The 16,238-nt window shown below is 40.1% G+C and overlaps 1 protein-coding gene across 4 annotated transcripts in view; it reads right to left on the minus strand.

Moving 5' to 3' along the window:
• Positions 1-16,238, minus strand: part of PLOD2 (procollagen-lysine,2-oxoglutarate 5-dioxygenase 2) — a 47,313-nt gene that overhangs the window by 13,112 nt on the left and 17,963 nt on the right. For 3 of the 4 annotated variants that reach the window (XM_059855403.1, XM_059855402.1, XM_059855401.1), the window contains exons 4-10: positions 13,065-13,228; positions 11,878-11,990; positions 9,918-9,981; positions 9,086-9,183; positions 7,221-7,322; positions 3,407-3,532; positions 1,692-1,813 (exon numbers count right to left, since the gene is read on the minus strand). In XM_059855403.1, coding sequence (XP_059711386.1) covers positions 1,692-1,813; positions 3,407-3,532; positions 7,221-7,322; positions 9,086-9,183; positions 9,918-9,981; positions 11,878-11,990; positions 13,065-13,228 — 789 coding nt within the window. The remainder of the gene's footprint in view (positions 1-1,691; positions 1,814-3,406; positions 3,533-7,220; positions 7,323-9,085; positions 9,184-9,917; positions 9,982-11,877; positions 11,991-13,064; positions 13,229-16,238) is intronic. The other variant, XM_059855404.1, reaches the window with a different exon arrangement.

The raw sequence follows: 16,238 nt of genomic DNA on the forward strand, positions 1-16,238 counted from the left end.
ACAAAAAAGAACCAACTACCCCAAAAGAGAAATCCTGAAGGCTGTAAGTACCAGGAGAAAAAATATTATGGAAAACATACTTTCTATAAATAAAAGCTCAGAAGTGAATATTTTCCAACTTCCCGTTATTACTTGAACATATTTAATTGCTTTTCATGTTTTCTGTCATAACAAATTCTGTAAGAGCTGGCTGAAATCTCATCTGCAACCAAGGCAAAAACAAAGATGATTTTTCCTTCAAGAAAAACCAAACTAAGTGTAAGAACTCATACCTTAATTGGCTTTTTTTTTAACCTTTGTAAAAAAGGTTAAAAAAAAAAAGACATGGAAATGCCACTCAAGTGCTTCAAGAGTTGCTGTAAGTCAGTAGGATCTTCCAAAAGATGATGGGTTTGCAGGTCTTTGGGTGAGATTTAGCATTACTATAGACACTGATGACACTGCAGATTCTGCCTTATGTTGTCCATATAACAACAAAAAGGAAAAGGCAACTCCAGAAACTCCACCTCAGTTCCACATAACAAGCACCAAAAAAGTTTGTCATCCATGTACATCTGCTTTAGAGAGCATTAGAAACAGAGAAAGAATGATTTATAAACATGTGAATGGGTGCTTAGACGACCACTGGACATCTGCAGCATTTCCTAGAAAGGCAAGGGGAGAGGTGTGGACCTCAGCCAGAGATCAGCCTTCCAGTGGCTTCAGCACAACAAAGCCCCATTCAAACAAATTTCCAAGAACACCACAGAGACTCAAGGCCTTCATTCTTTCAGCTGAGGCTATGAACAGCCTATGCTCAACTTCTGAACAGAAATGGCCTTTTGAAATTAACTTCTCTGCTCTGACACTCAGGGAAGATCTGGCAGAAGAGTGAGTCCAAGTGTTATCATGGAATGAATGCTGCTGCAGGGCCACAGCAAGGTGCTCCTGATCTTGGTGGGATCTGGGTTGAGACACTCCATCGTGTGGCTGATGTGCTGGGAGAGCCACAAGCCACTCTGCAGGAGCCAGCTGCAGCACTGAAGAGACCCAGCAGGGCTGACAGGGGATACAAACTCCAAGGCTCAACTTTGGGCACAGAAAGTGCCAGGTTTAAAAGCTAAAGTTTTGGATTTTCTAGTAAGAACAAAAGGAAAAAGCAAGACCAAACACAAGATGAAGTCAGTTGCCTTTGTGAGAAACTTCTGCTTGAGCACTTCTGAAGGATATTCCTGCCTCTGAACCACAGGAGGAAAGAGAATTCAGTCACCTGCACATCCAGGTCAAGCTTTAACCATATGTTTACTTAAAAATAATGTCACTTTAGAAAAAAGAGTAAGCACTAAGACAACAAAAGAGCAATTGTTAAAAGCACATCCAATGCAAAAATGAAAAAAATTCTGCAATAAGGTAGCTGGAAAATAAAAAAATACTATGCATTGTCTAGGCCATCATCACAAGACAAGATGACAGACTATTGAAGTAGCCCAAACCAGAGAGATTTTTTCACAATGATCAACAGCTTTTTATATTAGACAGAAACCATAATATACTTGACAATTCATGTCTTATGTCTAGATCTTTTCCACCACAAAAGCTCCCATTTTCACAGGTGAAGATGTAAACATTAAAGGCACAAAATAATACATGTGGCAAGAGGAAAAAATGTGAGTGTTTGCATCACTATTACAGATTTATAAATTAGAACCTACATTCCCATGTTCCGGGCTTCTGCTTGACTCAGGTTTTCTTCAGGTCCAACAATTTTAATATTTCTGATAATGTTCTTGGCTTTTTCCCAGAATTTCTTGATGTGCTTTTCATGGTAAACCTCCTGTAATCATGTAAACATTTTTTTATTGCAAATGCAAGGCACCAATAACTATGAATCATAAACACAGTGTCCAAGAACACACTGTATTCTGTCCTAAAGAAACAGATGCCAAACAGTGTTTGAAGATATTCCAGTATATCTGTCATTAAAATGAACTTCATCTGTCCAAAACTTTAGGAAAATAATCCAACACATCAGCAGTATTAATCAAAGCTGTACAACAATGCAAGATTCACAAACTAGCTATGCATTATGTTTAGGATATATATGTTACAGTCTTTAAAACCCATCTACAACCTCAGGGGCATGCAGGAGTTGTGTATGCTCCTCCAGAATCACTTTAGAGAGGGAGCTGAACCTGTACCAAACTGTACAGGCACAGCCATTGTTTCTTTAAAATGCAGTCCCACCGATTGTTCCTTTAACTTCTATTCACCTTCCTCCTTAATTTTCTATTTATTTAAGAGCTCTCAGCTGCAGGCAGTCATTCCAAACCTGTGCCCTCACTGTAGCTTTTGCCTATTATGGCTGCCATTAGAATAACAGAAATATTGGGCAGGGGTTTTCCCCCTCTATAATAAAAAGCTGTTCAGTCTTTATATTCCATTTCAAACACCATAAAACTTTAGGCTGAAGCTACAAAACCAACACAGCCTACAATTCCCATGTGCCCATCACATTTATGCCCTCAAAATCCCCTTACAAACCACAATGAGCACTTAGAGATAAGCTCTACTTCTATTACTGATTCCCTTTTTGCTGTCATACCCACAGCAATGCATGAACATTGAAAACAAGTACAACTAAATTTTACTCCCATTTCTCTTCCAGCCTCATTTTTTTTTTCCAAAATAATTGCAAACATTTGACACCTCACTCATTAGAAACCCAGAATTATTTGGGTTGGAAAGGCCTTTAGATATCATCTCCTTCCAACCCCCCTGCCTTGGGCAGGGACAGCCTGCATTGGACCAGGCTGCCCAAAACAGCAATACTGACTGGAGTCCCTGGGGAAGTCCCAGCAATGCCAGATCATTAGGTAATCAGCAGGGAGTATTCAAAAACAACTTATCTGTAGTTCCAGGCAAAACACATCTGAACACATCAGCCTTTCCATGGGACCCAGCAGGAGTGCCAACAGAAACAAAAATGCCCTGGGGTATCAGCAAGATGAAAAAAAGGTCCCGTGTCACCTATCAGGTGACAGTTGTTAATAATTTGGTGTCCCTGTTGCTCAGTCCTGAGGTGGTCAGCAGCTGGCCCAGATGGTCACTGCAGGCCCTTCCAGCTGGAACTGTTCTGTTCTCATTTTACTCCACTGTTTTATATCAGTCAGTACTTCTTCCAGAAGCACACACTTCAAAATACATTTTTTCATTAGTTAAATAATCTAAGCAGTTTCTTTTAATAGATTTCAGTAAGTCCTGACACAATTTCATTTTATTTTTCCAGCTCTGCATACTAAATTCTGAAGGATTATCTCTTTCTAGGCATTTTAACTGTGTTCTTATATCAAATCCATATACTCCACACTCTGATTCACTGTATAATTTCCAAAATTGAAGCTTTGTACAATGATAAAGTCATACTTACATTATTATGAACAAAGATACTGAGTGCCTCCCGTGGGTAGTCCAGAGTCAACAGTCTGTCTAAAAATTTAGTTAGGAAAGGAGTGGGTTGTTCAATGAAAACACCAATTTTTACTCTTGGATATTCCTAAAAAAAATGATATTTTGATACAACCAATAAGACTTGCCTCTTTTCTAAGATGAGTTGCTCTTTACTATAACTAATGTCATGTAGTAAACTTAGTCCACACAGCTTTCAAACAATCCAAACCAGTGGGCTCAGAAGTGCTATGCACCCCTTTATTTCCACTGGCTTCACAAAATAAGCAAAGATAATGGATTTCATACTGGTATGAAGCACACACTGGAAGTAGAAAATAATGTAATATGGTTTTAAAATTCTTACTTTAAAAAAACCCACTAAAACAGCAAAAGAATCATTTAAGGACATACACCTAGAACAGAATGGCAAATTTTTTTTTTTTAAAACAAGGTACAGACACAGATTACATTTACAAGAAAATACAGAGCAGAGCAGTTTTTTAAAAAATAATTAAAGAATAAATACCACAAAATATTTCACTCATCTCTACTTTAAGCCAAAGACTGCAATACCCTTCTATAAATGTATATGCACTATTTCTCCCCATTCATTTTAACTGAGCCCTGCATTCTTTCCCTTCTCACTGATTTTAGAAAGATCTTTAATAAACTAAGAGAGCTGCTATCCTTACATCCAAGAACACTCAACTTCCATGGACCTTATTTTAAAGTGAATTCACATCTTTTGATGGTAGTTGGCTGCTTTGTATGTGCTTGATAGAGATCATGACCACTAAAAGAAACACAGACTGCACTTTTCTGTAGTCCTGAAGAGCATCACTGCAGTTTGCAAGACAAAAAAATTAACCTTCAAAGGCCTCAACTCCTACACAAAGAAATACACTGACTAAAGATTATTTCCATCTCTAAACCAGACAATTACTATAAAAATCTAATCCATTACAAAGCTCAGAGAGAAACCTTATATGAGCCTAAAAGGCTGCCAGCTAGCTTTCTGAGCAGGCCAACACCCACTTGAGAAGTGTCTGGGTAAAGCATCAACACATGCTGAGGTTTCAGAGTCACTGTCTACACGGGAACCCAGAAACACCCAGTGTTTGCCCTGACCCCCCTGCTCACAGCTGCAAACCTCATGAGGACTGCTGGGCAGGCACAGCCACACAGACACCCCAATAACTGCAGAACAACCAGAAATGCACTGCTGTGTCTCCAGCAAAGCACCTGTGCCCCTCTCTGGTGGCACTGCTGGGGCTGGCACGGGCACTGGGGCCACTGATGGCCAGGGACAAGGAAAGCTGCCCGGGCCAAGCTGGGCACACTGAGCTACAACTGCTGCAGCCACTTGGTCACTTTTCTAACTCAGAGTCATTCTGCCTTGTTCTCCAGGGGAAACAGAAAGAGCTTCAGGCTGGATGTGCAAAGGCAATGGGGACAATGAGGAATCACTGACACTGCTTTGTTTCACTGAAACATGAACTGCTGGGCTCCACACTGAAATCTCAGTGTGACCAAAGCACAGTGGTGTTTAAAAAATTAGGGGGAAAAATTCCTGTAAACTGCATCTCCTCAAAGCACAGAGGTCATCAATTCAGATGGTTTCCCACAAAGAGTTGTCACTGCATCATCTGAATCTAGGTCACAATGAGCATTCTGAGTATGTGAAATCAGAAGTTGCCTCTCAGCAAAACCTCTTTGGGAATACCCAGTCTGCACCCAGAGGTTGCATTTTCTCTGATAGATTTTCTCATTTTCAGTGAGGTCATGTATTTGACTTTTAAAGTTTACTTTTTAATAAACAGTAGTTGAGTGTAAGACAATTTTTGGAAGAAACACAGGACAATGTCTCAGTACAATTGCACAGAGCAAAGTCCAGGATCTCTTGCCACAAGAGTTGCCAGTGAAATGAGGAGTGAGATCATCCTTTCCAGCCACATCGGAAAGTCTCCATACCAGTGAGAAGCTTTAGAATTTAAAAGCATTTCTACGGAGTCTAAATTGGGCAATAAACTTAATTTAGGCTTCAGAAAAAAAAACCCAAAATCAAATCCCCCTTAAGAAAGTAGTAACAATTTGCACTTATTGAGTCCAGGTGCCCTCTTCAACTTATTTTCCATTACGCTGTTTCTACCTGAACAGGTGGTTAATTTGGGGGAGGCACAGGCTGCTGACATTACCAGAAGAGAGCAGTTTTTCCACACCTCAGTCATGTTTGCAGCCCAGGAGATCCTGTTTCTGTCAAAAGGACAAGGACTGAGCAAAAGACCTTGCATATGTACCTCTGAGCTCCTTTGTAGGCAATCCCATAAAAAAAAAACCCAAAATCCTCAGAAGATATGAATGTATAAATGCAGGCAGTTGAATAAAACAATATGGAGAAAATTATTAGAGGCACAGAACAGGAACTGCTCTTTTCACTGAACATTTCTTGTTTAGTAGCAACCAGACTGGCCTGAACAGAGAGCACGTTCAGAAAATGAAATCCTGCTGGTGCTTAGAAATGCCTGAAGTAAACACCTCCACTGAGGCCAAGGAAAAGCCTTGTTATTTCTTCTGGCAGACTGAGTGAGGCACGAAGTCCAAAGAATGCACTACAGTAAAGAAGACAAATTCCAAGCAGATGCACATAAACTATAGGAAGCTATCCAGTAAATCATTGCATCCCCTTACTGGCTTTCAGATTTAACTGCTCCAAAACCACATCTTAAACACCAACATCATTGGAAAAACATCTTTGACAACATCTTTTCCTCAGGTGAAATTTATAATGGGAGTGCAAATGCTATCTAATTATAACACCATTCAAATGTTTATCTTAAAAGAGAAAACAAAATTCAAAAACAGAGAAAGAATCTGAAGTCATTCCAGCAAAAACTTTTTTAGTTTATATTCCAGTCCATTAGCTACTTATTGCCCAGAAATTCTTTCACCTTTTCCTTTCATGACAAAGATAACAAGGCACTATTTCTTTCATGCTATCCTTATCATAATCTTCCAAAGACCTGTTCTCATTCAAACCTTCAATACAGAACAGAAACGAAACATCTGCTGGAAAGATCCTGTTAGACATAATCAGAAATTACTTTTTCATCCAAGTCTTACAATTCCCACATGGTAAAGGTCAGTATTTACTCTGCCTCAAATTTAGTGTACAAGCTGAAATATTTACAGAGACATGAAAGACATCATGCCTGGAGTGGAAGAGCCAAAGCTGCCAAGTACTGGATATACACACATGCCATGTGTATTGTGTGTATTTGTCCTACAACAATGCTGAAAACTGTACTGAAATCCAGATCTTCACCTACAGAAACACATTTGCTTGCACAATACAAATATTTGCATTTTCTTCTACAAGGCAAAGCAGTTTTGGACTGCTTAATCTCAGAAAACATCAATTGTAATCATGTTAGTTAAGTATTAAATGCTATTTGCAACAGAAGTTGTTCGAATGATGCATACTGACTGTTTTGCAAGTCAAAAAATCTGAAATATCTAGAGTCTTTCTACCTCTTCCAAAATCCTAATTACTCTCTAGAACCTTGCACAATTCAAAAATTTTCCATTCACCCTCACTGAACAGAGGTGAAGATCTGGAGGTCTTTTGGGTATGGCATCATCTTCAGCACTGTGCAAACCTATATTAAAATACATGTATAAAAATATTCCTGAAAGTAGTAAACCATATGGCATGAAGAAGCCACTTGGCCTCAGGAATCACTGAACACCTGTCTGCTGCACCACAAGGGCCCTGCTCCAGTGCAGAGTGCTCTTACCTTGACTGCTGACAGGTCTAGAAGGTCCAAATCACAAACACTGCAGCCAGTTTCCCGTGTCCAAGCATTGGGAATATAGTTTCCCAAATAATTCAGGTGAATCTGATACATCAATGAACAATTTAAATTAATGAAAGATGCATGCAAAGGATGATCTGTACATTTCAAACAATTCAGGTTTACTCATTCAATCACTCGTAGCTAAAGGCAACTGACAAGAAACAAACATAAAAAATAGCAGGAAAAAACTTTATCTCATTCTTTTTGTTGAAAAAGCAAATTACCTATGTACCATGAAGTCTACAAAAATGAGTATTTCATAAAAATGACAAGCACTTGAGGTGAAAAATAAAAGCATTACACATCAGAATATAAAAATTATTTGGTATACATTTCAAGAAGTGTATCTAACCAGTGCAATTTACTAATCTGCAGACTGGAGAGATTTAGTACAAAGCAGGAGTATCTCATGAATAAAATATTTTTAACTATTGGGAGTGAATTCTGGGAATTTTTTTATGCTAGTTTATTTACTAACTAGAGAAAACTTTTTGCCTAATATATTACTGTCCCTTTGATTCCACCCTGGGTTTAAAACAGAAGAATTTAACCACACTGAAAAAGTGATGCATAACAAAAGTTTCCTCTTTGTTTTTAAAACATCACTACAGGCAGAGGTGGAGGGTTTTTTTATTGGTTTTTTTTTTTTTTTTTATGTAGCATAACTCTTGGATTAGTATAAGAAGCTCCATCCTAAGCTGTTTGCCCAACTGTAAAATACAGGACCTTTCCTTTTATTGGCAACATGTCAGCAAAGCCAGTGATGACAGAATTTGAGGATTGAATTGAGGCAAAAATGGAAGGAATTGGTGATACATTTCACCCCTAGTGAGTGAAATAAGGCAAACAGATAAAGGCATCACTGTATTCACTGATCCCAAAATCAAAATACAAGGGCACAAAGAAAGAAGCCGCAGTCCCTGGGATAATAGTGAGTTTCAAACTCTACTCCACTCTCCTGAAAGGCATTCTTCTGCAAATAAGGAGCTACAGTAAGGAACATTTATTCAGAAGAAATTAGAAAGTAGCCATGCCCAATCCTTCAGCCAACAGACACCACTGCAAAGGATCCACCTGTACAATTCTTCACACAGAACAGAGATGCAGCTGCCACATTACCAAAACACAGCCATTTCTCTGAGAAACTGAGCAGGGACCTCAGAACCACAGAATCCTTACACAAGAACAGAACCTGTCACAACAGCTATTTCACAGGGCAGACAGGGCTCCACCACGGGCCCAAAGCTGACATGGGCACAGTGACAGCAGTGACCAGTGACACTGAAGGCAATGGCAAGAGCCAGTACCTGTACCTAGACAGACACACTTGCACAGAGACTTCTTCTTCTGCCTAAATGCAATCTATTTTTTTATATATGTGCATACACACACCTGGGTCTAGGGTAGGAACAGATGTGTTACTGTTTTATATCCCAGCCCATCACTCCTGGCTAGATTAACCTGCCCCCTATTATTCTGATTTAATAACCAGATGGATGTTCTTCATTGGCTTCAAGAACAGCTCTGTGTTAGTGAAAAAAATTAACAAAAGCTTACTTGCTTCCAATATCCTGTGCTAGGATGAATTTGGGAGCAAAATTAGTTGTTTCAGCAGCAATATCAAGTTACAGTGACAGCAGAATAACATGAATTCAAAGGGGGCTTTTATCCTCTCAATTCCTAATAACATTAAATGGAAATGTGCACTGGTAGTGTGGTATGACTGTTTCATACTCCTCTATTTTATTTTTTGCCTTCATGGATGTCTTGGTTTTACATGAAAATAAAACCAAACTGCCACTCACTTTAGTTGGACCGTTTCCATGAATGGTGACTGGTAGGGTGTCATACACCGAATTCCTTGCTCTTACTTTTCCTTCTTCAAATTTCAAAAGGACTTCATCTGCAAATCAACAAAGCAGTACAGTACGTTCATTAAAAAGCTTAAATTTCACAGTTTTTAAGTCCTTGATGACACAATATACCTTGCTGTTGCTATCATTGTCAGTATTATTAATTTAGAAGCTTTTGTTCACTTTTTCTAACTAGATCTTGAATTCCAAGCTCCTTATGATTAAAAAGGTGACATCAAACTTCATAGTTTCTCATCAGCAGCTTCAGCACTGCTGTTTATAGAGAAATCAGTTATTTCAGATATGATCTGACTAGAAAAAAGTTGTTCCAAAATTTAAAGTCAGATGTAAGAAAGGAAGTTTGCACAGATGCATTTTTCCATTTAAGTTCATGACAGTTAAATAAAGGAAAGTCTACATTATTCAGCTTCATTATGTATAGCCATTTGCTTGAGAACATCTAAAATGCAATTTTAATTACTAATCTTACTCCTGTAATTAAGCTTTGGAAAGGCAATTAGAAAAATTATCCTTAACTCTATATTTACTGCCAACTTCATTTATTTCAAACCATTTTTTCCATTTTAAATCAAATGTTTTACAATGAGAGAATTCAATTAATAATCAACCCAAAAGACCTGTAACTAATCTGGTGATCAGCTTTACCCACCCAAACACTTCCTTAAAATAAGCACACGTTTAAAGAACTACATTCATGGCTAGGCAGAAAAAGAAGTGTTAATAACAGTTAATAAAACACACAATGTGCCAATCACACACTTACCAACAGCTCCATTTAGGGTCTGGAAAATTGTACATTTGTGGTCCAAAGTAATGTTAATGCGCTCCTGAAATCAAAGTACCAAAGCTGTTGAGGCGTGCTAAAAGCCAATGTTTTTACAGCAACACTGCAATTATACCACAGTGGCAGCAAGGAATCAGGGAAAATGGGTTCTTTAAATTGTTGTATTTGTCTGCATTCCCAAGTTGTGCAGTTCTACAGCAATCAGTTTTGCATATGCAGAATCTTTAAACTTGAAGGATAAAGGTCGTAACTCTCCACAGGAACTGCAATTTTGCAGTATAAGCCAAAGAAAATTTGTGTCTTAAAATAAAAAAATTAACTAGTCTTGGCCAAGAAACAAAACATGCTGCGTTTCAGAGTCACAAAAATATAAAAGTCAAATTTAAGTATCATGTCAGGACAGAAAACACTGGTGGTTTTAAAGCATGTTCCCAGTGTTGTATTACTAATCCTAGCTTACTTTAAATACCATGCTTTACCATTTATAAAATGCTGATTCAAGTATGTAACATTTAAAACACACTTAAAAACAGATGACATCCTTTGTTTTGGTCTTCCAACATCTTCTTACACATTCTACAGCACTGGGCACATTATTACTACCCAGAGAATCAGTGGTGATGGACAGTAAGCACCATGGGGGTGTTTTGAGTCATGGTGCAGCAGTGCTGTGCACAGATACACAGCTTTGTCCAGAAGACAATCCATTTAGACAACCAATTATGTTACTTCTGACTTGGATGCAGAATCAGCTTTAATATCTCTACACCCTGTCTCTTCAGTTGCATACTTGGCATCTGAGTCTGCATGTAAGCAACTCAGTCATTAAAGGCTGGAGGGAGCTTCCCATGAGGAGCAGCTGAGGTTTGTCTGGTTTAGAGGAGCAGGCTGAGGGGCCCCTCCGTGCTCCTTGCTGAGGAGGGCGAGAGGGAGGTGCTGAGCTGGGGGGATGGTTCAAAGCTGCACCAGGGAAGGTTCAGACTGGACACTCAGAAGCATTTCTTTATGAACAGGGTGGTCAAACCCAGGATCAGTTCCTAGACAGGTTGTCAATACCTCCAGCCTGTCAAGGGCTTAAAAAGCATTTGGGCAACGAGCTTAGTAACTCACTGCCCAAACACTTTAGCTTTTGGTCAGGCCCATATTGGTCAGCCAGTCAGACTAGATGATCACTGCAGGTCCCTTCCAACAGAAATATTCTATTCTGTTTCTGAATCTGTATCCAAACAAGCCTGATTTTCCATTAAGTTATGCCAGAAACAACATGCATATATGTCAAAAACTTTGCATCAGCCTTAAGCATACAAATTACCAAAATCCTTTTCAAAATTCTTCTATATCACCTTCTAAAGTCTTTTTGCATCAATATATTGTCAGCTTCCCTTATCCCTCTTTTTGCAGCATCAGGGAACACCTAACACCTATCATGCTTCAACACTGCAATTCAGCAGAGAACTTTGTCAAGTGAGGACACAGTGAGGTCTTCACCCAAAATTTACAATGCAGCTTTATTGAACTTATTTGCACAGAAAGCTGAAGGCAGGATCTGAAATGGCAGCAAGCCAAAGTATAAAACACTGGATCAGCAAGCAGTTCAGTGACACCCTGGCAAAATGCCACATTCTCTGGCCATCAAACTGCCAAGTACATGGGACCCTCATTGAGATAAATGTGTCTGATCATATACCTCAGAGCTGCTATTTCTAACAATGAAGCACAACCTGCCTGGGGCTGAAAACAGCCTGAAATAATATATCAAGTCACGACCCTCTGGGAGCCTGTTCATCATTCCAGCAGTAGGAACCTCAGGAGAACAAACAACTGTCAACATGGCACTCCAGTACAGACAGCATTCCTTGTCTTTTCATCTCCTGGTGTTTTATGAGGAGCAGCATGTTATTTCAAGCAGAAAGAAAAGAGAAAGCGAGTTACTACCTACCCTTGCCAATGGGTCAACATAGATTTTGGTGTAAAACAGCTGGTCATCATCATTATCCTGCAGATTCCATTGCTGCACAATACGATTTATGGATGGAGCATAACCAATAAATCCTGCAACATCACACACACAGGTTATTTCCATAAAAAACACTACCCTGCCAACACTGTCCAACAACCAGGGACTTCATTCTGAGTGCTGCCAGTAAAGAAAAACTATGAAATTTATGAAACTTGGCTCGAAATCCAATCTTCTTCCTGAGGTATGTAACAGGTCTGTTTCAAAAAGTAAATAATTATTGGCTATTTTTATACTAATGGTATTTTAAGGAAAAAAATAAATCAGATCTGCCCAGGATAGTTCTGAGAACACCAAAGCATGATATCAGACTCTCACCTTCCCAAGAAGCCCATCTGTGGAAAAAGTTTCCTTTTCATTAATCACTTCTTACTGGCAGAGATGCCTGAATCTAACACTGCCAGAAATACAATGAGAATTCAACACAAAACCAATATACACCAAAATAAAAAAAGATGGGACAGATAGGTGAGGGAAAGAAACAGGGACACTCCCAGACCTGCACTCTGAAGAAGGGTGCCCCAGAAATGACACACTCAGTGGCTTCACACAGCACAGTGTTTGTATCAGTGCATGTGTTAATCAAGTGCTAAATTATTAGCAAAGCTGGCATTTAAAGGAGGATTTCAGAATTCATCAGTCATTGAGATTACAGGGAGCAGCTCCCACTCCTTGCAGAAGGAGCTGTGTAAGTAAGCCATGCTGCCAGGCCAGGCAGAGCTGCCAGCACATGCACCCTGTGTGCAGAGATCTCCAGAGTTTGGGAATTCTGTGACCAGGCTATAAATAGCACTCCTGCTCTGCTGGGCTTGTGCACTGCATTGTTCCTGCAGCAACGGGGTCACCCTAGCACAGCATTACACTGCCATGCACAGCTGCTTGCTAGACCCTGACCCTGTTTCTCTGCTTTTCACAAGCTGTTGCCAAACACACACTGTGCAAGTTTGAATGCAAGCTAGGCCTGAGCAGAGAAGAGGAGCTATACAGCATGTCCAGTAATCAGCTTTGTACTTGGGTAACTCAGGGGCAGCTCCACATGCAACAAGTACACAGAGCAGATAACAGAGATGGGTCATGCTCAAGTTCAAGGGTTTGAGAATCCCACTTGCCTCCTGAGTTCAGGAATCGTTTCCCACTCCGGACAACAGGATATTTGTCAGCCAGCCTTTTATCTGGCCAAATCAGCCCATCTGCTGCAAACACCACTTTGTGATTAGTTTCCTGAAATTTCTTTAGCAGCTCTTCAGGGCCCCCAGCAAAGATAACATCATAGCTTAAAAGGAAAGAAAATACATCCGTTAGGTTGGTTTCATTTTAAAGTTTCTGTGTTCAAAACTGAAATATTCAAATTTAAAAATCAAACAGCCCTTTCATTCTGGAAAATGACTCAATTAAATCATATTTAACCACCATGTAAAAATTCTAAACCCTTTTAGGAGAGAAACTTCAATCAGTACTACTTATCCAAAGTAATTTCTCCTTCTGCATTTTAGTCTTCCACATTTTGGACATTCTTTTTTCTTCACATTTTGTTTATCTGAAATTGATTTTCCTATTTCAGGTATTTTGCTTATGTTTTTAAGAACAACAATTTAAAATACCAAACTTTAACAGATGAAAAGTGGGACTGAAGGATGACTTGGATAACTTTCACTGGGAAAATCTAGATGATCTTGCTCCTAAACACAACAGCACTGGCTCTTAGATCTCAATGAAGTCCAGTTGCCCATAAAAAGTGTACTGCATCCTGACAAGGCATAGATTTCTCCTTCAACCTCTTTAATGTGCTGAAGACTTAAAAGGCTCAAAGTATCACAGTACCTGTTTATGAAAAACTTTACCTGCCTTTGAGTCACAATTCCTATTGAGGATAAAGGCCTAAAGGTGAGGCTCATCTTTGGCTGTCAGACACACAACAGTGTGCCAAACCAGAATGAAATCTGCCTGGGTTTGGCCAAGGTCCTGCAAGAATGGAGCATCCCAAGCCTGGTGGTTTCTTGCGGCCAAGCCAAATCTAAATCAATGCCTGGTGGGCACAGGGGGTTGGGAACACCACCAAGCAAACAAACCAATCCCCCCACCATGGGCAGGGATGCCACACACTAGACCAGCCTGCTCAAAGCCCCATCCAATCTGGCCTGGACTCAGAATTTGCCAGGGGTTGGGCATCCACAGCTGCTCTGGGTGACCTGTGCCAATCCCTCCCACTTCAAGGTTCACTTTACACAGCATGAAGAATGTCACAGTGAAATTGGAATCCCATCACAGATTAATCTTTGGCTGAAACAGCAAAATATTTTAATGGCAGCACCTCAGCCTTGCAGTTTCCTCATCTGAGCACAGGAATATTCTTGCCCTACACATATACCTTAAAAATTGAAAATCACGAGCCCTGATAACAGGCAAAGTAACAGTAGGGCTACCAAAACCAAGGTCTAACCTTGACCAAGGCTTTTCTTGCAAAGCCTTTTAGCTGGACTAACTAGGACAGCAGCACCCCCACCTGCAGTACACAGAATAGTTTGCTTTGCAATGGATTACCCAGCAATAGTGCCAACAGATCAACCATTACTGACCTATGGTCCTCCTTTATTACAGTTCTGAAATTATTCAAGATGTCATTTCTTCGAAGAGGATTTCATGAAATTGGCCTAAGAGAACTGAGCAACAGCTGGCTCACAAATGTAAAAAAATATTTTCACCACAAAGCAAAGTATAAACCCTGGAGAGGAACTCTGTTATGTAGTCTATATAAGTAAGTGGTTTTCTGAAAACTGTTATGTTTTTCTGCAACTTTGGCAGAAGAACGCGTGAAAGAAATAGTACATTTTGGACCTTCCCCAGTTTCACAAAAAATGCCTGTTTCTGCCCAAATTTACAGGATCCCTTTTCCATTCAATTTCTGCAGCCCGACTCAATGCCAGACCAAGGCTGCAGAACACACAAGAAACAGGAGACACATTGAAGGCAGACAAAAAGAGATCTGTCTGAGCCTTTAACTTAACAGCTCATGGCAGGCTGTGCTTCTCCTCCGTGATCAGGGTAGTGCTGCTGCTGCTGCTGGGACTTACAGCTGCAGGAAGGAACCAAACACCCTGGAACATTGCTTCCAAGGACTGTCATTCTGTGAAAGAAAGCCAAAGTTGAGCAACATGCTGGGCCAGCCACAGGCTCTGCTTGTGAAAGGGATATGCTACTTAACAGAGCACAGTTTATAATCCTAACCCCAGAGCTGAGCTGCTAAAGTACAATGGATATCATGCAGCTCTATTAACCCAGCACTCCCCATTAATGGTCAAGGCCCTCTTCTCCTGACTGTCACCACACCTCTTCCTGGGCAGGACCTCCACCTTGCTGACAGCACCCTCACCAGCTGCTTTAGGAGGCTCCCACTTTTGAAAACTTAACACCTGTAAATGCATCATTTGCTTTGTTTACCTGCTCTGTCAGATTACATTCAGCCCAGTCAGACCCCACCTCCTGCTGTAAGGGGGGATTCACTTCAGGTCTGCACCACTAAAACCATCACAAAACAGGTCCCAAGACTATCCTTGACAGTTTATACTGTTATTAGGGGTAACACAATGACTTACTTTAAACAAGACTTCAAAATTTGACAGGGAAAACCAGTGTGGACATATCCAGGAAAAAGCAGGCTTCCCTGGCAAGCAGGAACAGCTCAGAGACTCTTTTATTTATTCTTCACAAATCCTTCAAATTAAGTAGAAAGCAAGAAGAAAAAAAAAAGAAAAAAAAAACCAGAAAGTTTCCACAACCTAATCCCATTTCCTGAAGCTCCCAGATGGCAGATGCTTGGGACTGGAATCCACCCCTCCCTCCCTCCCTCTCTTTTGCAGCAGCAAAGCATCCTGGCTATGCACCCTGCACTCCCAGCAACACAGGGAAACTGCAGCAGAGACTCAGGTGCTCTAGAACTGACCATGCAAGTTTTGCACCCACAACTTCAACAATCAGAACCTGCTACTAATGGAGCTGCAGGGTAAGAGCTCACAATTCAAGGTAGTGCCTAGTAGTGACTAGCAATGTCACAAAACAGACACCAAACTATTCTGTCACTTAGACTGTGTCCCCACCAGGACCACACCTTAACCATTTTGACATACATAGAAAATACAATTATCCCTTAGTTTCTGATGAAAGTTTAAAAAATACAACAAAACAAACAACAAACTGAGACGCTTCAAATTTCTTCCATGATACAAAGAGATGCCTGTGAGAGTTCTGGATGAACAGTCACAGCACCAACCAATTTATCCAGTCTA

This window comes from Haemorhous mexicanus, chromosome 10, assembly GCF_027477595.1.
Source record: "Haemorhous mexicanus isolate bHaeMex1 chromosome 10, bHaeMex1.pri, whole genome shotgun sequence".
NCBI lineage: Eukaryota > Metazoa > Chordata > Aves > Passeriformes > Fringillidae > Haemorhous > Haemorhous mexicanus.